The following is a 24,389-nucleotide window of genomic DNA, read 5'->3' on the forward strand; positions in this document are numbered from 1 at the left end:
TGCACTGTAAGTCTTTGCTTCTGTGTTTTAGCCAATTTTACACTCGGCTGATCTAATCTAATCTACATAATATGCACCCTGAAGTTCTACTTTGTATGCCCAACTTCTATTGTGGAACCTTATTTAAGAATTCTGTAAGAAAATCAAGAATAACTGATATCATATGCACCATACTGATTGTGTCCGTTTCTTGCTTCCTCATAAATTTCCATCATATGTAAAGTATAATAGTAAAACATGATTTCCCTGTTCTGAACCTATGCTGAATGCTAACCAACACACCTGTTTTTGCCATTAGATGCTTTCTCTTTTGCTTAATAATTCCATCGATTTACCCATGATGAATACTGGGCTTACTGGCCTACAGTCACTTGGATCTCCCAAACACTTATTTTTTATAATGGTATCATATTTGCTATTTTTCAGTCCTTAGGAATTTCCCCAGTGCACAGTGACTTTTGAATAATATATGTCAAGGTTTTTTATATGTGTTACCGGCCCTATAGAGGAATGTGTGATTGCAGGCCAAACTAGTTTAGACTAGGACAAATCAGTTTGTCTTGGGAGCACTACATTGATTTCAGGATAATTTAGTTCAGACCAGGCCAAACTGATTTATCCTATCGAGCTCTGGACAAATTGCCTTGGCCTTGTCTAAAACTAGTTTGTCCATAAATTTTACCTATTCCTGGCAATTTGTTTAAATTCAGCCATTCTAATTCCTGTAATTCAGGTCCTTGTTACTGATGGGAGATTATCTACTTCTTCACATGTGAAATCATCAAAACACCTTTGTTCTTGTGCGCCCAGCAGTTAATGCTAAAGTTACCTATCTTGTACGATTTTTACAGCTGTTATTCCTTTGTAGCTCCTTTTCATTTTCCTGTTTAAACATTGCAGAGTTACGTTAATTTCTTACTGCTTTTAAATTTCAGGATGAAGTTGTCATGTTTTTAAATCTCTTCCACTGTTCCTCAACTGTCTCCACACTTAAAAGCTAATCCCAGTTTACTTAATAGGCTTTGCCTCAATGCTCATAATTTGACCTACTAAAGTTAAATTTGACAGTTTTAGTTTTAGCATATGCACTCTGCCAAAACAGTGGGAAATGCGTATTACGGTCACTAGATCCTAATGGTTCAATCTCGTCATTTCCCCTGGTTTTTACAAAATACTAAATCTATACAGTCTTACATCCTGTTTGGTGTTTTAACATATTGTGCTAGAAAACAGTCATTGTTTACAACTAAAAACTCTTGCTGCTGTATTCTTCTATATGTAAGGTTAGCCTAGTTAATGTTTAGGTAATTAAAATGCCCCATGGCAATCATTTCCACCTCTAAGCCTAATAATATTAAAAAGATACACTTTGAAACTACTGTTCATAGGGGTGGGGGAAATCAGTAACGCTCACCTAATGTCCGCGTTTTCCCAATACCAATGTGCCTAATCATTCAATTGAAGAGCATGTGAATTTAAATTGTTTTTCACATAAATGGTATCCTTATGTTTTGCTTATCCTTCCTAAAATATGTATAGCCATCTGTTGTACTCATCCAAATATGTTATTTAGCCAGGTTTCTGTTATTGCTATGATATAATTATGCTAACCTACTTACTGTATAACTACAACTTTATTTGTTGCCTTGTGCATTTTTTTTACTACTGTGAATCCATTAATGTGAAGTTATAAACCTGGCCAAGCCTAAAGTGTTCTTATTTAATAGACATTATTCATTCATTACATATAATCATTTAACATAAAAGCCAACTAAAGACATGCCCCAAATGGTTAGTTAGACAACTCTGTAATGGCCAAAATTTGGATATATGAATGTGACTAGTATTTGTATCCAAGGTTGGTCCTTGCCTTGCTCTAAATGTTGCTATAAAGTCTTAAATGCATTCAACAATACCATTGTTCACTGTGTTTAAAAAGAATTCTGACTGCAACAAAGCTGGGAGATTCTACAATGCTATAGTGTTGTGAGATGTTTTTCACAAAGTCCAATAGGGTAAAAATAAAGGTGTATTTTATACTGCTACATTTGGACTTGCAGTGATAGAGGTGTGTTTTTGCGTTTCTCTTTATATTTATTATATGAAAGTAGCTCACTTTTTTTGAACATATCTAAAATATATTTTTTGATTCCTATAAGTACCCTAGACTGTGATGCTACTTTGTGGCAATTTTGGGATGTTTTGATACATTTTGCTTTGTGTGTAATCAGTATACTGAAAATGCAGAGGTCTTTTGTATATTAACTAGTGAGTCATTACCCCAGACCCAATTCAGACTGCATTGTGTAGGAACATCACTTTTTACAGATTTTTTTATCCCCCTTGTATTATTTATTCATGTTAGAACAATGAGTTTTTATTCTGCTTTTCGAATTCTACTCCAGTTCCATAACATTAACCTGGTATTGTTTTTGTGCAGGTGATGGAGAACCGTGAGCTTCTGGATAAATACTGTCAAGTCCTCGCTCAGGTTGAAAGCCTGGAGAGTAAGGCACGGCAAGCTGACGTGCAGACAAGTACTTTGTGCTCTGAGCTCCGAGCTGAGGAGTCAGAACGTCGCAGACTGAATGATAGGATTGAACAACTGGAAAGAGAGCTTGAAGAGGTATAAAAATATTCTTGGTTGATATAAAGATCAGCTTAAAATACAATATCCTGGTAACTCCTAATAAAGCATAATAGAAAACCAATACTGCACTGACAGCCATGATTTGGTGTTACTTGGGTTGGCTGTCTGCCCCTAAAATTGTTTTCCCTCCACTTTTTTCCTTTTCCATTAATAATATTCTATTAATATTTTTTTATTTTATTTGTCATGGTATATTCAGTTTAATTATTATCATTATAAGATATGGTGTATATACTGTATATGGGAAAATCATCCTCACTTTGGCAAGTTGATCATTGCATTTCATTCCACATATCAAAACCATGTATCTATCTATCACCAAACTGGCTGGTTTAGTGTCTCAGGGGTCTAGAATTTACCCCTCAGATGCACCAGGCACACGGCAAGGCTAATCCTGGATGTGGCTTAAGTCCATTGCAGGACACACTCTGCATATAACCACACTGATTTACATACACCTTGTCTGGAGTTGACAGTTAACTCTATACACATCTTTACTATCTCAGAGGAAAAGTAGGAGAACCTGAAGAAAAACCTACGCTTACAAGGTAAGAATGTGCAAACTCCACACAGGCAGTGCCTAGCCAAGGATTTGAACCTAGGACTCAGTGTTGTGAGCTGGCTCGAAAACCTGCATAATTTACTGGGTGAATATGTTCAGCAACTCTTTTTATTAAATTAAATTTCATTATCATATGCTTTAAGGAGTTTTAATGTGGAGTTTATTCAAACACTTTCAATGAACATCTAAATGGTTTTTACATTTTTATGTCAACTTCTACATTGGATTAACTATGAACAAATCTTGAAGATAAACACAAACACATAAAGGTTATACATCTCCTATACTGTAAAGGCATACCAGCGCACCACTGGAATATCTCACCATTTGCCCTTTGCATTTAGGGCTGGTGTTAGCTTGTCAGACCCCAGATTGCAATGAAGCTTCTGGCAACTAAATATGTAGACAGTACTGTGGCAAAACCGATTTTAACTATTTTGCCAACTTTTTCCAGTGTAATGACAATGCATAGAGCAGTCAAAATATCAATAGTTAAAACTATGTTTCTTAAATGTTGCCGCCAAAGTCATTCTGTGGCTGCATACCTGATTTGTGTAGAAATTCCACACATTCTCTTTCACTCTGGCTGCACCAGCTAGTGATATATACTGTACAGCTTCACAAATCCCAAGTTTTGTTCATTGTGTAACAGTTTCTACTTGTGTACCCAAACAAATTAAGCTAATAAAATTAAGCTATATCATAGCTATGAGACTTTATGCTTGAAATGCATGAAATAAAATTGGTTTCTAATTGTATTTTTGTTTTTGTGGTTGTCTAGTCCTTATCAGCGGAGCAGGCAACCAAGAATCAGATTTCACAGTTAACAATCACCATACGAAAGATGGAGGAGGAACTAAGGCTGTCCCAGTCAGAGAAATCTGCAGTTCTCTCAGATCTAGGGTGCACACGGGAGTTGTGTGTTAAACTTGACACCAACAAAGACCTGCTGAACAGGCAGTTGAACACCAAGAGCCAAGAGATGGAGCGGGTATGTTTAATTTAAATAAGAACAAACTTAAAGTTAGGATTCTTGTTCTTTAGCACTGAGCCATTTCCAGACCTCCATTTTCATACACTGATTCATCCTGAGCAGGGTCGCACTACACTGGAGTCTACCCTGGTTAATAAAGGACATGAGATGGGACAACACCAGTCGGTCACAAGATACAAAGGGGGCAGATGGCAGCAGAATAGTATTCTGAGGAGTAAGGATTGGAATCAGAACATATATTTTACTACACACCCTTAAGAACATTGAAAAATCATGATGCCAGCATGAAAATTTCCTGTGCCAACCAAGATGTGTTAACTCCCTAATTTACTATATCTATTTTTAATATTGATACATTTTTAAAATGTTATTGGTGCATTTTTTGGATTTGTACCAGCTTGGGTGACATATCATAATTTTCTCTAGTTTTGTGAACAAAAATGTGTATAGGAGAGTCAAATGATTAAACTACTGAGCATGACCCTATCAGTAATGGAGGATCTATCAGATCACTACTTTAGTTTTTCTTTTTTGTTTCAAATATAACTCTATAACCATCAATATATTCATGTCTGTTTCTAGCCGTTTTTATCAGTTTCAGTGCAAGCCGATAAAATTACACAGACACACTAAGACCTAACACCCATATTATGTTATTGGTCACCTATGAGGAACTATAGCAGGTTGCACAATCTTATTACTGTTGTTATCTACACACACTTTAATAATTTTCCACTGGTTTCACTAAACAGGCACCTGGTGGTTTTTAAACCACATATTAGACTGCCCCATTGCTATATTAATTATGCAATTCTTGTGACTTGTTTGAAACATACTCCACCCTGTGGCCACATCTGTTTCTTCAAAGCTGTGGACCTTTTTGCTGCATTTTGTGACATGCATAAAAATGAAAATGCCATCGTACTAAAGAATCTAAAAATCTAAAATGAAATATCTGAGCAAATCACTCAAGTCCATATTGCCCCTCATTTATTATTACAGTAATCCCTCCTCCATCGCGGGGGTTGCGTTCCAGAGCCACCCATGAAATAAGAAAATCCGCGAAGTAGAAACCATATGTTTATATGGTTATTTTTATATTGTCATGCTTGGGTCACAGATTTGCGCAGAAACACAGGAGGTTGTAGAGAGACAGGAACGTTATTCAAACACTGCAAACAAACATTTGTCTCTTTTTCAAAAGTTTAAACTGTGCTCTATGACAAGACAGAGATGACAGTTCAGTCTCACAATTAAAAGAATGCAAACATATCTTCCTCTTCAAAGGAGCAAACAAATCAATAGGGCTGTTTGCTTTTAAGTATGCGAAGCACCGCGGCACAAAGCTGTTGAAGGCGGCAGCTCACACCCCCTCCGTCAGGAGCAGAGAGAGAGAGAGACAGATAAAAAAATCAATACGTGCCCTTCGTGCTTTTAAGTATGCGAAGCACCGTGCTGCATGTCGCTTCACAAAGCAGCTGCACAGAAGGTAGCCAACGTGAAGATAATCTTTCAGCATTTTTAGATGAGCGTCCGTATCGTCTAGGTGTGCGAAGAGCCCCCCTGCTCAATCCCCCTACGTCAGGATCAGAAAAACTCAGCGCAAAAGAGAGAGAGAGAGAGAGAGAGAAAAGTAAGCTGGGTAGCTTCTCAGCGATCTGCCAATAGCGTCCCTTGTATGAAATCAACTGGGCAAACCAACTGAGGAAGCATGTACCAGAAATTAAAAGACCCATTGTCCGCAGAAATCCGCGAACCAGCAAAAAATCCGCGATATATATTTAAATATGCTTACATATAAAATCCGCGATAGAGTGAAGCCGCGAAAGGCAAAGCGCGATATAGCGAGGGATCACTGTATAAAGAAGCCCTTAACCCCATCTTTCCTTAATAATGTAAAAACAAAATGGTAAAATATTACAGCGGAATGGCCATTTTCTTTAAAGGAACAGAGCTTTCCTACTTGCTGTGCCACCTGTCATTTACAAATTTGTGGCATTCCAGCTCTACATTATAGCATTGTTAAACACTACATAAAATACAATACCTTCTTAAAAAATATAAGTAATTTCAATTAATCCTGAAATGGTCACTTCTGTTTTGTTTATCAGCATACATTAAAGATTGGTGAAGCCAGTTGAACTTTAGTTATCGAAATCAGACCAGTTTTGCAAATGTGCACTTTCATTAATTGTAAAGCGTAAAAAAAAATGACTTTTTATGCAAAGACTTGAGTTTTTGTTATTTTTTAACTAGAGATGTTCTTAACTTGTGTTTGAGAAATTTTTTACTACTAAACTAAATAGAGACGAGTAACAGCTATTTTAACCAGTTTTTTTGGTTAACAACACTAACCACTGGCAAATGGCTTTTCAGGCAACATAGTAACAAATGTTTTTGCAATTATTGTGAAGCCAGTACTGTGTTAATTTATCAAAAGATGCACAGGCCATGCAGCATATCCTGACTGCATTTCTCAGTTGTTGGGAAATGTAGATTTTTATGATAGGGAGTGGCTATCACAGTGATAGAGGCACAATTGCTGAAAGTATTTGCCAGTTTTGACAGTGACGATGACTGACAGATTGTTGGCAGTAAAGGTTAATGGAAAGGGGAGCAAGGATGAAGCCATCATTTATAAGAAGTAAGGATTGAAAGAAGGGTTAGTGTGATTACACTCCCTGACACTTGTGAGGAACCTTTTGTCTTTTATGTCCAGTTTTCCTAGTTAAAACTTTTAATTCCACTAGATAAATTTAGGGTATCTTCATCAAAGAGTAACTGAATACCTAATCAATAGTCACAAGTAAACTGATTAGCTGACTCTCAACCTCATGCTTTCTATTTTCTAGTTTTAATACAGAATGTTTTTAGAAGCAAAGGATGATGTACAAAGAATCAGCAAGAGACACAGAGATGAGATTGTATTTGAGTAATGATAGAGTGAAGGCAGCTGAGGAGAAGAGATGCTTTTAGGAGTCGGCCAATGAGAAGCCAATGTGACATGTCAAAAAGAAATGTAAAGCACATGGTCAAAGTGCAGCAGAATTAAACAAAATGAAGGAAAATGTTGGAGATCACAGAGAGGATGACAGAAGAAAGAATGCAGAGTGTGAATTTCTTGAAAATTGCTGAAGGAAACATTATATTTATTTGAGAAGACCAGGAAAAAGGGCATGGACATGTGACCAAATGAAATTGATAATACAGAACAAATTATATAATGAAGGTGGTTTTAAAAAACACAAAGACCTACCTTAAGGTTTTTGTATGATGATGTCACTTGGAAGATTTAAGGTAAAACAAATCCTAGTGGAATGAAGCCAGATAAACTGAAGATAGCCAAAAATTCAAATAAATTATTTGAACAAGATTATTTTGAGTTGAGGGATGATTCCAGAAGGGATCATTTTCATTGTACAAAGGAAAAGACCGTTCATTAGAAAGCAGGGATTATACAGCTTTCAGAGACTACCTTAAAGTTAGCCGAGGGACTGCCATAAACAAATGATCAGGAATCAAGTGGAAGAAAACAAAGCAGCTCAGATTCAAGCCTAAAAAAGAGAGCAGCGGTTTTGGTTTAGACACACAATTCATCTAGCTAATGGAATAAAGCTTGTGTTATGCCTTTTGAAGATCAGAAAAATGCATTTGGCAGGATACTGGCAAAGTCGATTGTCTGTATGACCAAAGTGCATAGAGAAACAAACATTTTAGTTAATGGTTGAACTTTCCCAAGCTTTGAATATGACTCAGTTGCCAATTGTGTTGGTAATGGAGATGATGGCCAGATAGGTTTATGAGGACTGACTTGTGGTCTTTAGTATGTTGATAAATCCTATACTAATGGCACTAGATGGAATGGAAGCAAAAATCCTCACAGTGAATGTTGAATAGAATAAACTGGAGATGTCAAAATTGTTTTGAAGAGAGAAAAATTACTTCACTTGGGGGACAAGTTGAAATTGAATGATGGTGAAAAGAGATAAAATATACATGGAATAACTCCTCTAGTCTCACATTTACAGTATGTTCAACTTTCAAGAACAAACTAAAACTTATTTGGGCAAACCAAAATAATAATTGCTTTACTGACTGAAGTTATTGTTTTATGTGAGTGGAAGAGTCAAGTTTTAGCACATTGTTTAGCATTGCATTGCAGCTTGTGATTCAGCATGCCTTTCATAAGATACAATATAATGACTTGCTTCCCTGCCGTTGAGGTCCTATGCCACATGAGCCACGTAGAATAAAAGAATGTTCCATTATGTCAGCTGGATGAGAAATATATATGTTTTGTGGACTGGTAAAAAAGGGTCAAAACATGGCCAAGACTTTGATTCTTAAGAACACTGTCTTTTCTATAGTATTGTTATGCTTTTTTTGTAATGGAGACCAAAGCATGGATTTAGCCTTACAGAGCTTTCACATTCACTATACTTTGCAAATTGGAGACTGATCTGCACCCTATGAGTAAATATATTTATTTTTTTTATTTAAAACTCTTTCCATTAGTTTGTCTCCTATTATTATTGTGTTGACTCTAGAGCATCAGAAAAGTGTTTTATTTTAATTTTATTTAGATAATTTATATGAATTAAAAACAGTAGTTAATTCCTAAAGACCTAACGTTTACCATCAGCTAATCTAGAGAAAGTTAATTGCTGCTTAACCCATTCTGCACCAATGTGTACAATATGCCATGATTCCTTCATTCTTGTAGCTTCCTTCAAAACTTTTTAAATACTTTTTAAAAGCTTTTTGGAAATATAGATAAATGCCGCTGTTTGTGCCACTTTTATCAAATAATTAATTTATTCTCCTATAGAACTGTAGAACATTACCCATGTTGTTTAAACCAAAGTTTATATTCACACAACACTGAAACAACCAAACCACACTGCTGTATAACAAATTACACATACATATAGTAACAGTCAAGTTTTAGAACAGCCCCATTTTTCCGATTTTCTTTAAATTTATGGAATTTTTTGTCTCACTGTACCCTGAAAGTAGTAAATTAACAACTACAGATAAAAAAAAATGTAATCTCATTTTTTTATTCTTCAAAGTAGCCATCTTTTGCAGATGCAACATCTGAGCGCAGTCATGGCATTCTTTCTACAATGGAAATCAGATATTGTTCAAAAAGTTATTCCTAACACTGTCTCAAAAATGATCACAAAATGTATTGTGATTATAGATTGTTTTCACCTTTCTGTTCAGCTCATCCCAATGTAGCTTGATTGGGTTTAAAGTCTGGAGTCTGTGTTGGCCATTCAGTAATGTGAAGCCTACTGTCTTACTCCTTTAAAGTAGTTCTGACATAGCCTGGAGTTATGCTTTACATCATTATCTTGCTGTAGGATAAACCCATGGCCAACTAGGCACCGACCAGAGAGTATTTCATGGCACTGCAAAATACTGTGGTAGTCATTTTGGCTTAAGGTGCCAGTCACTGTGTACAAGTTGCCAACTCTGGATCCAGCAAAAGAGGCCCAGACCATTATGCCTTTTTTTCCATTATTGACAATTGATGTCCTACAGTATATGGAGGGACCATCTTTTTTGCTTACATGATGGCGTACAAAAACCCTGTCAGATAAACTGGAGGTTTCAAATTTTGATTCACTGATCCATAAGACCTTGCAGTCTTCAGTAGTCCACTGGCAGTGGTTCCTGGCTCAGGCAAGTCTCTCTCTCTTATTTTTGCAGTGTTAGCAATGGCTTTCTTACTGCTACTTCACCTGTCAAACTTATAGCTCAAAGTCTTCTCTTCACAGTTGATAGTGAAACTTGCTTACTTTGACCACAGTTAAGCTGTTGACTTTCGAGGTGCCTGTTCACTTTTAGAAACTTGTCTTCTGATTCTTTTGTGGCTTTAGGTCTGCCAGACCTATTCCTGTGAGTTTTCTCCACTTTCAAAAGTTCCTTTTGATGGTGTAAGAAAATGTACTTATTTACACCTTGACTTTCTTTATAATTTCTCTCTACACTTTTTAAGGGTTATAAAGGTGTGTCTGTCTTGCTTTGTTAATTGCCTTTTTCTTACCATCATCATAGCAATATACAGTGCAGTGTTGTCAAAATAATGCTTCAGAGAGAGTTTTAAACAGAGAGAGGGTTTGTCAACAAAATCTGGGACAACGCTAGGAATTGTTTGCATTGACTTTCAAGGCTTAATTAACTTCCACTGCTTCAAAAAAGCTGTAATTTGATAAGTGATATATTTTTCCATGAAAAAGGCCTTTTTTATAATTCTGAAAACTATTATATTTTGGTAACCTTAACTTTGTTTTGAACCTGCTAAGCTTTGTACTATTTCAGGTTATTCACCTGACTTGAACTACTTAAACTTCAATTAAAAACTGGAAAATTCAAGGTGTCTTTTCACCAGTAGTGTTCTTTATTTATGTAATGCATGTGGGTGTGTGTGTATATATATATATATATATACACACTATGCACACGCACACACATTTCACCCACTCAAAAACAGTTTAAATTATAAACTGCCTTTCTGCTTTGTGCAACCCTACATATATATTAAAAGCTACCCTTCAAAGTACTAAGGTTAAACTTTCTGATTAAATTTTGAACTAACTGATATGGATTGTTCAAAACTTACTACTGTGTCATACATTCATCCATCTTCCAAACCCACTTTATTCTGAACAGGGTCTCATGGAAGCTGCAGCCAATCTCAGCAAACATAGGGGGCAAGGGAGGAAAAAAAAACCAAATTGTATTAATTAATAGAAGTCTTCATTGTTTTTGGAATTTCTTAATTTTTATAATATACCTTTCCATCTTTCACTTTATTATTGATCTTGAACCATACAGGTAGTCTTTGTATTGTCCTTGTACCATTTACTGAGGTGAATCCCATATCAGGCCTAACTGCTTAGTGCTCAAGGACTTCCTATTTGAGTTTGTGCTGCTAACCTTGTGTTCATTCCTTTGTGTTGGTACCCAGTAAAAAAAATGTCATAAAAAGGCTAATTCTGCAATGGCAAAAACATGTCACCTACTCAGAACATGACTTAGAAAAATGTCAAAAATCTCTTAACAAATTTGTGAGCAGTGTTCTTGCAATGACCTTTGACTTAATTTGCTTATATTAGCTCATTGGTATATACTTAATCATTTAGGCATTTTTCCATATGCTGTTTTTTGAATTGCTAAAGCATGTATAATATTTTTAGAAAAGATAAAAGTAATTTCAAGTGTGCATTGTGGACTCGGTCTCCAAGATTTATTTGTTTATATAGTTTGTATAATTATTTCAAGTCTTTCAAATTCATGTAAAACAAATAATACAAGTGTTTATAAACAGCTGTATTATTTTTACTGAATGAAAATAACATCAGATATTGGATAGTGTTTTTAGAGAAATTAATTTTTATGGAAAAAAATGACAAAACATGCTTTGGGGTGATTATGCACATATTGCATTCTAAGATTCATATTGCCTATGGCTGGTAGCATGTTATTCTGAATAAGGATTTTCAGAATCTAGTTTTTATGTTGTGCACAATGGCTCATGTTCCAATCTAGAGTGCCCTTATTATCCTACAAATTGAAGCCAGTACAAAAACATATATAACACAATCAGCTGAAGTCACATTTTTTTCTAAAACATGCACAACAAATAACACATATAACCAAATAGGTGCTGCAATATTATTTATATATATATATATATATATATATATATATATATATATATATATATATATATATATATTCAAAACACACAGTTGGACTGGGCAAGCCCCAATATGTTCTTGCTCACTTGAAAAGCATAATAAAACCTTCTAAAACTGCTCTTTAATAACTAAGGCACATTGTAAGAGTTATTAAAGAGTGTAAACTAATTTGCACTTTCAACATTAACTCCTTCTCTCCAATAAATACCTGATTATGCTACTAAAGTGTATGTGTATATATATATATATATATATATATATATATATATATATATATATATATATATTTTGAAATAGTATGGCCCGGACACAGACCGGCAGACCCATTTAAAGTTATCACCCCACGTTTGTTCACACTATTATATACAATCCTAAGTGCACTGCCACCAAACCCCCACAGTCTCCCAAAGTCCCGGCTTCTCCAACAGCCGTCCGTCTCAGTCCTGGCTTCTTCCTCAGCCATCACTCTCTCTCTTTCTCTCACCAGGCCTCTCCTTGCTGCCTCCTCTCCGACCTCGTCCTTCTCCTCACCTGACTCCAGCCCTGATTGAAGGGAGGCGGCCCCTTAAATTGGCAGGTGGCTGATAACCACACCTGGCCACCTGCCACTATATATATAATATATATATATATATATATATATATAATATATAATATATAAAGAGGGCGGCACGGTGGCGCAGTGGGTAGCGCTGCTGCCTCGCAGTTGGGAGATCTGGGGACCCGGGTTCGCTTCCCGGGTCCGCCCTGCGTGGAGTTTGCATGTTCTCCCCGTGTCTGCGTGGGTTTCCTCCGGGCGCTCCGGTTTCCTCCCACAGTCCAAAGACATGCAGATTAGGTGGATTGGCGATTCTAAATTGGCCCTAGTGTGTGCTTGGTGTGTGGGTGTGTTTGTGTGTTTCCTGCGGTGGGTTGGCACCCTGCCCAGGATTGGTTCCCTGCCTTGTGCCCTGTGTTGGCTGGGATTGGCTCCAGCAGACCCCCGTGACCCTGTGTTCGGATTCAGCGGGTTGGAAAATGGATGGATGGATGGATAATATATAAAGTAAAACTGTGAACCTGCAACACACTTTGGAATATTCTTTACTAGAAAAAAAAAGCACTATAAAAGGAATACTTGTTATCTTTACCACATGCTCCATTATCTTTGTTGAAGTTTTATTAATGTCACAACAATGAATTAGATGAAAAATTGTGAATTTTCCTGCAATATAAAATATTTAAAATAAACTATACAGTATATTTTCAAAGGTTTCTTGTCTCATACTGCTGCCCTATTTCCTTATTTTCAGGTTCTGAAAGAATTGGAGATGGCACATTCCGAAGCAGAGGTGCTTAGGAAGCAGTTGGCAAGTGAAAGAGTTTCTTTGAAAAATCTTGAAATCTTACTGGCATCTAATAAAGAGAAGGAGCTTGATAATCAGGTGTACAGTAAAGAAAAGCAGTCTGAGATTGACATCCTACGGGAGAATCTTATAAAGGCAGAGAGCAAAATGTAAGTCATAACAAAGGCATTTTTCTCAAACTACAAGTCTTCCTGAATAATTCCTGGGATCTAATTACTACTGTTTGCCAGTAGTACTAGGGTGTTGTACCCTGTTAGTCATTAATGAGAAGTCAAGCAGAATAACATCTTTTATTGGCTAACTAAAAAGACTACAATATGCAAGCTTTCGAGGCAACTCAGGCTCCATCTTTAGGCAGCCATACTTCTATCACCCACACTTCTTGGTACTTAATTTAAACCTACATTAAACAGCACTTGTCTCTTTTATCACAATATTAAGGTAAGTTCCCTCAGTCACAGCAGTCTGCTGCTGGTGTCAATCAGTCATCACTTTATATAACATCATTACCAGCATTTGACATGACATAGTTTACAGTACACGTAAATTAGATTAATATATACTTTCTATTATGAACACCATTCTGTGATGATGTAAAAATGCCCAATAATATTATAAATGACTGTATAGTATACTGTATTTTATGCAGTGTGAGTATAGACATGTTAAATGAATTGTTCAGAGTGGCACAGTGAAACAAAGACAGGAATTGAACTGGCAACCTTGTGTTGTAATCCACAGTCACTAGATCATAGTGCCGAAGTACTAAATAATCAGACTGATAACTTGTACATAGAATACTTTTTTTTTTAAATTCCTTTACAAAAAATACTAAATACGTTAATAATACTAATAGGCATTAAGAGATACTCTGAAAATACCTGACGTTATACAAGGAAAAAAATAGAATTTATTTTGAAAAAAGTTGATTATACAATTAGCTATAAGGGCTGTTAGTTGTGAAATTGTATTTGGACAATATGAAAACCAATGTTACACAATTTTAGTTGGCTTTCAAAGGTTCATTCTGGCATAAATTGTAGAGAAATTCAATAGGATGATCAATTGATATGTCAATACCTAAATACAACTTGAGGACAGTGTGGTTGAAACACAGTGGAACCATTATGGCTTTATTTGCACTTAGCTGTTTTTTGTGTTAATTTTCCTTCTGTATTTTTTAGAAAGTAATGGAGGAGCAACAAAAAATAACCTAAAGACATAAAAACATCCTTTAACACTAGCACTTCAAATTGGGTTGTAAGCAATTGTTTAATACAAACAGGAATAAAATGCTTTTTCAAAAATCACAATAGTCAGAAAAAAAAATTACTCCACCATCCATTTTCAAAGCAGTTTATTTCAATATAGGCTCAATGGAACTGAAGTCTATCCCAACACCATCATACCCAAGTGTGGACAGGGCACATTCACTTACATCGACATTCACTCCCTCCAGAGTCCGCAGTTAACCTAACATACATAACTTTGGTAAATGGGAGGAAAAACTGGAGTATTTGGAGAAAAATCAAGCATAGACAAAAAGAGAAAATGTAGATAATTTGATTATCTCACAAATACAGTGTTCCATCTAAGATACTGGATCAACCCAGGACTTTGGAGCTGTGAGGCAGCATTTAAAAGTTACTTTACATCATTACATCAAGTAAAAAATTATAAGGTAAGTTAATCAAATATACAGCTCCATGACACCTTTATTGAAGAATGCTGTGTTCACATGCCATCAGACTGATGGGAAACTTAATTTTCTAAGTATGAAGTTTCACTCAAACACCCTACAAAGTCAGAGGTCTGAGTTGTACATACTGAAGAATTCAGTACTATACAATTCTCAGAGTTGTGACATAACACTGACCTTTCACCTTTGTCAACTGTATAAATTGTACAGGTTTCTAGCATTTGTGGTTTATGCCATACTGTACATCACTTGCTGCAGAACCCAGTTATCATGGATGCAGAAAGCCACAAAAATCAAGTTCTGGGCATTCATTAAATTTCTAATACTATAGAAAAATACCCCTTTAAAGATTAATTCTTGCTTAGTCAATGCATTCCAACCTCTGTTTCCTTCAAAAGCTGTATCAGTCAGTAGTGCCTTGAGTTGCTTTCACAATTTTGCCAGTCAATCAGGGAAAACCAGAAAAGGAAAGCTGTTGACCATATTTTGGTGTAGGCCACACTTGTCCTGTCCTCTGAACTGGTCTTGTGAGCAATGTTGGGGAATGTTATTTTTACTCATTGCTTTCCAAAAAAAGGTAACTAAAGATGTTATATACAATACAATACAATTTATTTTTTGTATAGCCCAAAATCACACAAGAAGTGCCGCAATGGGCTTTAACAGGCCCTGCCTCTTGACAGCCCCCCAGCATTGACTCTCTTAAGAAGACAAGAAAAAACTCACAAAAAAACCCTTGTAGGGAAAAAATGGAAGAAACCTTGGGAAAGGCAGTTCAAAGAGAGACCCCTTTCCAGGTAGGTTGGGCGTGCAGTGGGTGTCAAAAAGAAGGGGGTCAATACAATACAATACAATACAATACACAGAACAGAACAAATCCTCAATACAGTATAAAAATAAAAATTTTAGAAGGTACGGAGTAGAATTTAACAGTAGATGATATCACATAATATGATTTGGATTTAGTATATAGTTACTTACAGTATTATGGAATGGAATGTGTTAGTGTTGCTTCATTTTCATTTCTTTGTCCTCTTTGCTATGGAATAACTGTACATTTCACTGGCCAGCATTTGTTATTAAATCTTAAGCCCTTATGTAAACCATCATTAAACCCGACCAGAAACTTAGCCAAATTTGATAATTTTATTATTTTATAAATATGTTTAATTCTTCATGTGCAGTGAAGTAAATGACATCCATCCCTTTTTTCCATGGGGTTTGGTGGCAGGGTTGGTACTCCAGCCACTGTAATAAAGCTCACACTGTTTCAGTGTGGTGCTGAGGTGTCATCTGCTGTCATCCAGGTTGTTCGTCGTGAGGTGGGTGCAGCAACACACTCCCAACCTCTATCTCTCTTTTTTTTCCATCCCCTTTGCGAGCCCCTGAAGATATGAGATATGAACACTAGCTGCTGAGGCACCTAATCACACGGTTTCAAAATATTTATAGCAAATATAGTAGCTGAATGAAAACTACACTCACACTTTATTGATAAGTTTTTGTTACAGGATTGCATGCGCCACAATCTTTTATGCTTGGCAGTGTAGTTGCACTGAAAATTACCAGCAAACTGTCCACCATGTTTGCTTCTTGCATTACACCCGGTGCTGCTGCGATGGACACTGGCTCCCCATAACCCTAAACTGGGCTGATTAAATTTACCCTTCAGCACATACAGGATTAAATATATACGTATAACTTTAGTTCAGTTTTTTTCACTTTACTACACACAGCACATGTGCTTAATTTCTTCCTCGCTAACTGCCTTTAGACAGCCAGACCATGATTGTGCACCATGTTACACCAACCGCAGCACACAAAGGCCTTGTGAAAAAAAACAATACTTCTTTTTTTTGGAATGGCAGAATAAGCTTCTGTAGTGTTGCATATTTTTTTGAGTAAAACAGCTATTTTCAGTTAAATAAAATAAGTGTTTCATTAGGTTGCTTGTTACTTTAGAAAGTGTTTTGAATATGTAACACACATTACTTTCAACGTGTTACCCCCAACACTGTTTTAAGAGTACCACCTGTTCCCCAAACTGAAGGGCTACCTCAGCTACAGAAATAACATTGTACAAACAATTTGTGTGTCATAGGAATTCTTTGTCAACATTACAATAAGTTTATTAGTCTTTCTGAGGATTATTCTGGAAAATTAAAGCTTATTTGGCTTTACTGGTGTTTCTCTTAATAAATGAAGCTCAAAACTTTGATTATCTGCCATATTTAGAATTAGAGCCTGAACCTGTAAAACTGAATGTGAGGCTGATCTAATTGCATACAATACTACACAATCCCATCTGCATATACACTAACGAATCTAGCATTAAACGTGTCTTTGACTAGAGAAGAAACCAACCCTCTGTTTACATATTCACTTAAAATTTCAGCAGTGCCTTTATTTGTAAAAAAAAAACATGTAATCTCTTTAATGAAAAGGAATTCTTGCTTGTGGTGAAATGAATGATAAAATTAGTTAATGGTAGAACAAACCAGGTGTGATCAGCACCAGGTCCCCCTAATTTATTATAAATGAAATTTGTACGACTTCTGACATAATATTGTTTCTTTAAAATACTCAAAGTACAAAATAGAAATGTTATTATTGTCATGAGGTATTCTCTTTGTCATTTCTAAGTGCAAGCCAAAGCCGTGAAGTGACTCAAGCAAGAACCAAAGCTGCACAACTAGAAGTAGAGCTAGATATGACCAAACGGCAATTATCAACAGAGCAATTTGAAAGGCAAGTGTACGTCAGTTCTTTTGCTTCTAAAGCTATATCCTTATTATCATGGAATTTTGTTTTTAGTATGATTTATAATAAACATTTGTAAGAGAGTGATTTATTATGTTGTCCTTTAGAGAGCAAGCCGTACTTGAACTTCGCCGTCATGGACTGACTTCCACATTACTCACCACTTCTACCCCATCTAGAAGATCACTGAGCCCCAGGTCATCCAGATCACCGGAGCGTTCCCAATGGAGATCTCAAGCTCTAGAAAACCAGTTTGACAGGTGAAAAGACATTGCTTGACCTTCGCAGCCTGAAGTGACCACTTTCTGTTTCAAATGAAAATAAAACTAAAATAAATGTAAATTTAAAAGGAATGCTCATTAATTCTGCAAATGTTGCCCTAAATGATCAGGGTTCCTTTGCAGTCTGGTCATGAGATGTGGTAAGATTTTCAGTTTACATTTTCCATCCATCCATCCATTATCCAACCCGCTATATCCTAACTACAGGGTCACGGGGGTCTGCTGGAGCCAATCCCAGCCAACACAGGGCGCAAGGCAGGAAACAAACCCCGGGCAGGGCGCCAGCTCACCGCAGTCAGTTTACATTTTGATCATAAAAATCTTTTCGACTTAAAAAAATTATGTATAAAATTAATTTCTTTGACAATTTAGCCCAATATCTTATTTACCTTGATATATTGCAAATGAACACACAAAAAAATCAACTAGATGAAAAGGTTTTGCTGCATTTTACAGTAGTAAAGCAGCTTTTACATAGAACAACTGTGTCTAGACCAACTAAATTCAAATAATGAGGCATATTTAGAGATCTTTAGTAGAGCTACTGAGAGAATTTATAAAGTTTTATATAAACGTTTTTGCACTTGAAGCTGAAATTTCTTACTCTTGTTTATTTTTTTGTATTGGTCAAAAATAGAATTATTTTTCAAGTCCATTGTTTAAATAAAAGAAAATATGGATTGAAAAAATTGGTAATGACATAAAAAAAAATTTAAAAATGGCCTTACTCCCATTTTACTGTCCAAGAACACCCACCAACCACTCTGACAAACCTCACATGTGCCGCTCCCCAAAACAGCCTAACCCTACAAGCTTAGTTAATTGAATACAGTAACATAATGTGAACCTAAACATTTACATAAGCATAGTAAGAAACATAATAGAATTGCAGTTACTGGGTTAACATGGATAACAGTTAACTTATGGTTGAAGCTAAAACGGACAACTACCACAATGTTGTAGTGTAACTAGCAAGTGATCTATATACCTATGCTAGTCTAACAAAACGGAACTTCAGTTCTCACACTGTACCTACACAGACTAATACTAAGAGGACCAAAGAATTAAACACATGGCTACTTATTTTGTAACCAAGCAAATTAGGTATAAACAAAGGAAGAACTTCAGGAGATGGAACTAATGGTGCAGCATTCATTTTGCCTTTCCACACTACCATATTGGTGACCCTCCTTTTCCTGTGTGGTTCTCTCTCTTGTTGTTGTAAGGCATACCCAGTTAAACATATTAATATATACTGAACTAATCAATTGATTAATTCAGTTATTTCCTCAACTTACTATTTCTAAATCAAGTTTCCATTATGCCAGAGACTTTCCCAGCAGTATTAGGTGTTGGTAGGGAGAAACCAGTCTATTTCAAGAGACACTCTTGCACAGCTCCATGCAGGGTTAATTTGAATTCACCAATTAACCTAACCTGCATACCTTTAGGATTATCACACAGTCACACGGAGAATGTGCAGATTCCACTCACATTAAGACAGTATACTAAATCTCATTTAGATATCTGGACCCGTAGCCTAGAAGCAGCCATAATCACTGCATCACCAAGCTGTGGGTCACTAAGATGCTGCAGTCTTGGCTAGAACATGAAGACATGTGGTATCATCACAATTGCTTTTTAAAAGATGCAGATGGTGAGTGACTTCTATTATTTTGGCAACAACAACAGTTTATTTCTTCTATAGCCCAAAATCACACAAAGAATGCCTCAATGGGCTTTAACAGGCCTTGTGTTTTTTTTTCTGATTAGGACATTGCTTTGAAATTACTACCAAGTTTAATGTTGCTAATTTGACTGCGGATCTTAATTATAAGTGTGCCAAGCCTTTGCTTGTCTGATGTTCACTCTGAAAGACCCTTAAAATATAAAATAACATCTCAGCCACTTCTCAAGTAACCTGCAGAAGAACACTACAAGAAAGTTATTGTTGGTCACAACTCATGCTGCCTCATTGAAACACTGTATGTTTAATATATTTGCTGATCTTCATTTAATTTCTTGTTATTAAATTATCAGTGCATAACAGAAATTTGATCCAGAAATGACCAGTAATTGGTTCTGATTCATATATTTTGTTTAACCAGCCAGATTAATACCAAAACACTACTACTTAGCAGCTTGCGCAGAAACTTGCACAACTTGCACTTTTGGGATCACACACCGTAGATTATACTGATGTGAGGTTCATTGAAGTTGGAAAAATTTCTTTACCCTGAAGTAAACTCACCTTTACATATTGTATCTTTTTTGTCTTTCAGAACTGGATCATTTAGAGACCTCTAGGATTGTTACACAACTCTTAACTGTTCACAAGGCGCTGTACAACATAATCCCAGTTTTGCCAATTCATGAAGACGTGGAGTTAAAACCCATTACAGGATCATTGTTGACTGTGCTACAAAGAAAACTACTTTCTGCTACTGATAAAGTGTCTCTTAAACTCATTAACATATCAAGACATGCTTTAACTGGGCATTGGAACTGAGCTAACAAAAGAAAGACTGATGCAAGGATCAGCCTGCATGGCCCTGGAGTGACTTGTCCTAAAGTGATATAGTGTCAGGTATGCATTAGAACTTATCACTGAGTGGTTAGGGAAAAATGCCACTGAAAAAACAAGCCACTGTGAAGTTTCCACTATTCATATGCACATATTAAAAGAGCAGAATCCATACTCACACACATTTATATATGTGAGTATACAGTATATGTGTATATATCTATAATAAAAATTAAAGTCTGTTTTACCAAAATGCAGTATTCGTTGCAACAGAACTACAAGTAGAACAAACATAATTGTTAAGTTTTCCTTCATCTTCACTGTAATCAGTTGAGCTATGCATGGTTTAATTTGTATGAACGTGCACTATAAACAGAAAACAGCCAGTTTACAGGTTGTGATTTTCTGCAGATGATGAATTGGCACTACCGTAGAAGAACATGATATATATGACTTCTGGATTAAATGGAAACCTCACTGAAATAACTATTCACATGAATAATCAGGTCGCTATGTTTGAAGTTATTTTGCAAATCTTTAGATAACTAAAATTATTTTTTTGTACATTACCTTACAATAAAGTTACAAGTTTAATCTGATGACATCAGAATTTTGAAGAGTATATGCTCACATATCTTTAAAAGCTGATACTCAGGTTTTCACAGGGATACAGTTTGAGTCCTTTACCTTTGGTGCAGTATAATGGGATTTACTGTGAAATCATTTTATTAATTTGTGTGTGTCTTTTTATTCAATTATGCTGGAAAATCTTTTTATATGCTAAAAGAAAAATACTTTTTGTGGGGTTGCATTATTTATATTTATTTTTTACAGACTTCATTTTTCATAATCCAATTAAAATGATGGAAAACAATGTAGCTTAGTATGCTTTACTAGGATTAGAATTACACAGAAACAATATAGTATTCATGTGTAGTTTTGCTTATTTCCCAAAAATAGTTATTAATAATGTTTACTAAAAATCTGCATTGTTGCAGTCAATTGTGCTTTATTTGAATTGAAAATTAATGCCACATTAATTTTTATACATTGTTTATAAATACTGTACAATAAATTGTGTTAATTGTGTGTGGATTGTGCATTAATTTTAACCAGATCCAACTTTTACATTTAAAAATCCATATATACATTTTATTAACTGAAATGTTGTTAATATTTTGCAGTTTTTGCCTATGTTTAGAAATGAACAATTAGATTTTTACCATACTATTTGAGTGTGCATGCACACTGGCACACACAACATACTGTAAATATAAGTCAGAGGATATAAACTAATGGATCGAACATACATTAACTTCAGATCTTGATTATCACAAATAGTTCTTCTATCCATTTTCTGAACCTGCTTTTTCCAGTCAAGATTTGCAGGGTGACACCTCCAATCCCATTAGGCACAGGCCAGAAAATTGAAGGACAACAGGTTTTTACCAGGCACACATATGTGCACCAGGCGCATAATGAACTTAATACTCACATTATTTAGACACGACAAGAAAACCACACTTACTGCAATTTACCATTCAATATTGACTAGTGAGAATGTCACTCAATGATTAGTCTTGACCAGCCAAAATTAGAATTATAGAGTTTTTTAACTTTGAAAAAGCAATTTCCCTTGGGTTTAATATTTTTTTCTGATTCTGCATACTTTGAGCAGCACTTCAGCTTTTTGAAATTAAGTTTAGACAGAGCCAGCTCTAGCATTTTTGCTGCTCTAAGCGAAGCTACTGTATATATGGTGAATACTACTCCTGCCAATTAATGATCCTTTTTACAAGATAACAGTTTCATAAATTTAGAATTTTTGCTATCTTATCCTTTGATATAGTATTACATATATAACATTTTGTTTGATATCTGGAAGTTTAAATGTCTCATGGACTGATTTATATATTCACATTCATGAATGCATTTTAGGTGGTATGTTTTTGTTTTAATGAATTTCACAATTTTGTTTAAATGATTCCAAATAAAACTGAAGTTTATTACATATACTAGGTAAATAAATGTAATTTTGACTTGGCATTTTAGAACTGAGTATATTTTACAAAATGTGCAAGCACACCTATAATATACTACTTGTATTAAGCCCATGCTGTAAAAATCCCGGGGTCCTAGAAACTATTGAAATCGTCAGAAAAAAAAACTGAAATGTAGAGATGTCAGGTAATTGAAAGGAACTACTCTGGGTATCTCTCTTCTAGAAGGATTTGTTTTGCCGACATGCTTGCATCGCTTGTGCATTAGCAGCAGGAGGAAAAGTAAAAGGGATACTGTTTTGCCGATGTTAGCGGCTAAGCGACATTGCCTTTCTTCTCAGGTTTCATTTTGCTGATGTGCTGGTCCCGCTTGTGTTATTAGCAGCTAAGTGAGTTTTCTGTTCCTTCGGAGGTGGAGCCCTTACCCCGACTCTACCTCTCACTTCAGGGCCAGACAGACAGACACACTTCCATATATAGGTGTTTATATATGATAAATACAACAATAATAAATAGGTGCTTGATAGCAGTGTCATTTTACAAATAAATACTGGCTTTAAAAAGAGATTAAATATACAGTATTTGTCCCCAAGGGCAAATTAAAAATTTACAGAAGCTCGAGAAGAAAAAAATAAAAGTATATAATAATAAACAAGGTAGCAGAAAGATTTTCAGATATGTCCAGATGTACCACATGTTTACATTTAAAGGCATTAACACTTGAATACAGCAGGCCCAGCTTGCTGTGTCCACAAAAGAAACATGCTGTTTACAAGTCTGTTCCATCCAAAGTTGCCTGATTTGAAGACACCAGGGTTCAAAATGACTCACCTTTAAAGGGTTCACAGCTGAATGAAACTTTTCTGTTGCAGAGTTTAAAATATATGATGCAACCCCCTTCTAGTTGGTAACTTGGAATTCAGACTGCATTTTAAAGTCTAGATCACACATTTAGGCTTTAACTGTAATGTACCCACTTTTCCAGTTTATATTATTCACATATCTACCCAGAAAACCTTTTGTTTTTTTCACCTTTACCATCCTCAGTCGAGCAGTTCTTCTGGTAAGATATGAGATGTCTCCTTTAGTGGTGGTGATCACAGTGCTACCAGCTGAGTACAGGAATATTTAATACTAGCCAACCCGCGGCATACCATACGCCACATAATCAGGACACTTTTTTAATGATTTTAAGCACAGGGAGAAAATTAACATTTGAAAAATCGGTAATGTATTAAATCGCCAAGAAAAGTAACATTTCATGTGCCCACCCCCAACTCGTCACCTGAGTCGTTTTCCTCTTTGCACAGTCCACGTGCACGTGTGAGTCACGTAGACTTTTCATTGTTGTTTGTGGTTTTGGCTGCTTTTCTATATATAATCCACCAAGTCACCCGACCATGTTAGTACCGAGGGGGGGGGGAGGGGGTGTGTACAAAGGGCAGGGACGTAATCAGTGTGAGCGTATGACCCGCTAGCCGTGTTTTTGAAAGTTTGGCCCTGTGCCTTATTAATGGTCATCGCAAAGGCAAATCTAACAGGAAATTGTCTTCGTCTTAAAGTAAAAGGCAAATTATCCGCGACAAACAAACTATTTTATACGCTGCATACCAACTCTACGCCGCATAATCACGCCGCTTTTTAAATGTTTTTTAAGCAGAGGGAAAAAAATGAACATTTGCAAAATCCGTAACTCTGCTTTCAGTAAGTACAATGCACACGCGTTTAATTTGTCGGCCACTTTTTGCCAGTCGTCTTTTCTGGTTTGGGCCGCTTTTACAGTGTTACCGCTTGTGTATATTAAATCTTGAAATCCTTCGAGTAACTAATTAATTAACTAACACCCACCCACCCAGCTTGTGTG

General features: G+C 35.9%; 1 protein-coding gene across 3 annotated transcripts in view; it reads left to right on the forward strand.

Moving 5' to 3' along the window:
• tsga10 (testis specific, 10) overlaps window positions 1-21,553 on the forward strand; it is an 88,080-nt gene extending 66,527 nt beyond the window's left edge. For 2 of the 3 annotated variants that reach the window (XM_051927154.1, XM_051927152.1), the window contains exons 13-18: window positions 2,441-2,626; window positions 3,994-4,203; window positions 13,208-13,410; window positions 17,604-17,714; window positions 17,828-17,980; window positions 20,284-21,553. In XM_051927154.1, coding sequence (XP_051783114.1) covers window positions 2,441-2,626; window positions 3,994-4,203; window positions 13,208-13,410; window positions 17,604-17,714; window positions 17,828-17,980; window positions 20,284-20,308 — 888 coding nt within the window. In that variant the 3' untranslated portion in view covers window positions 20,309-21,553. The remainder of the gene's footprint in view (window positions 1-2,440; window positions 2,627-3,993; window positions 4,204-13,207; window positions 13,411-17,603; window positions 17,715-17,827; window positions 17,981-20,283) is intronic. The other variant, XM_051927153.1, reaches the window with a different exon arrangement.
• Window positions 21,554-24,389: the final 2,836 nt, after the last annotated feature.

Source organism: Erpetoichthys calabaricus, chromosome 4, assembly GCF_900747795.2.
Source record: "Erpetoichthys calabaricus chromosome 4, fErpCal1.3, whole genome shotgun sequence".
NCBI classification, from domain to species: Eukaryota; Metazoa; Chordata; class Cladistia; order Polypteriformes; family Polypteridae; genus Erpetoichthys; species Erpetoichthys calabaricus.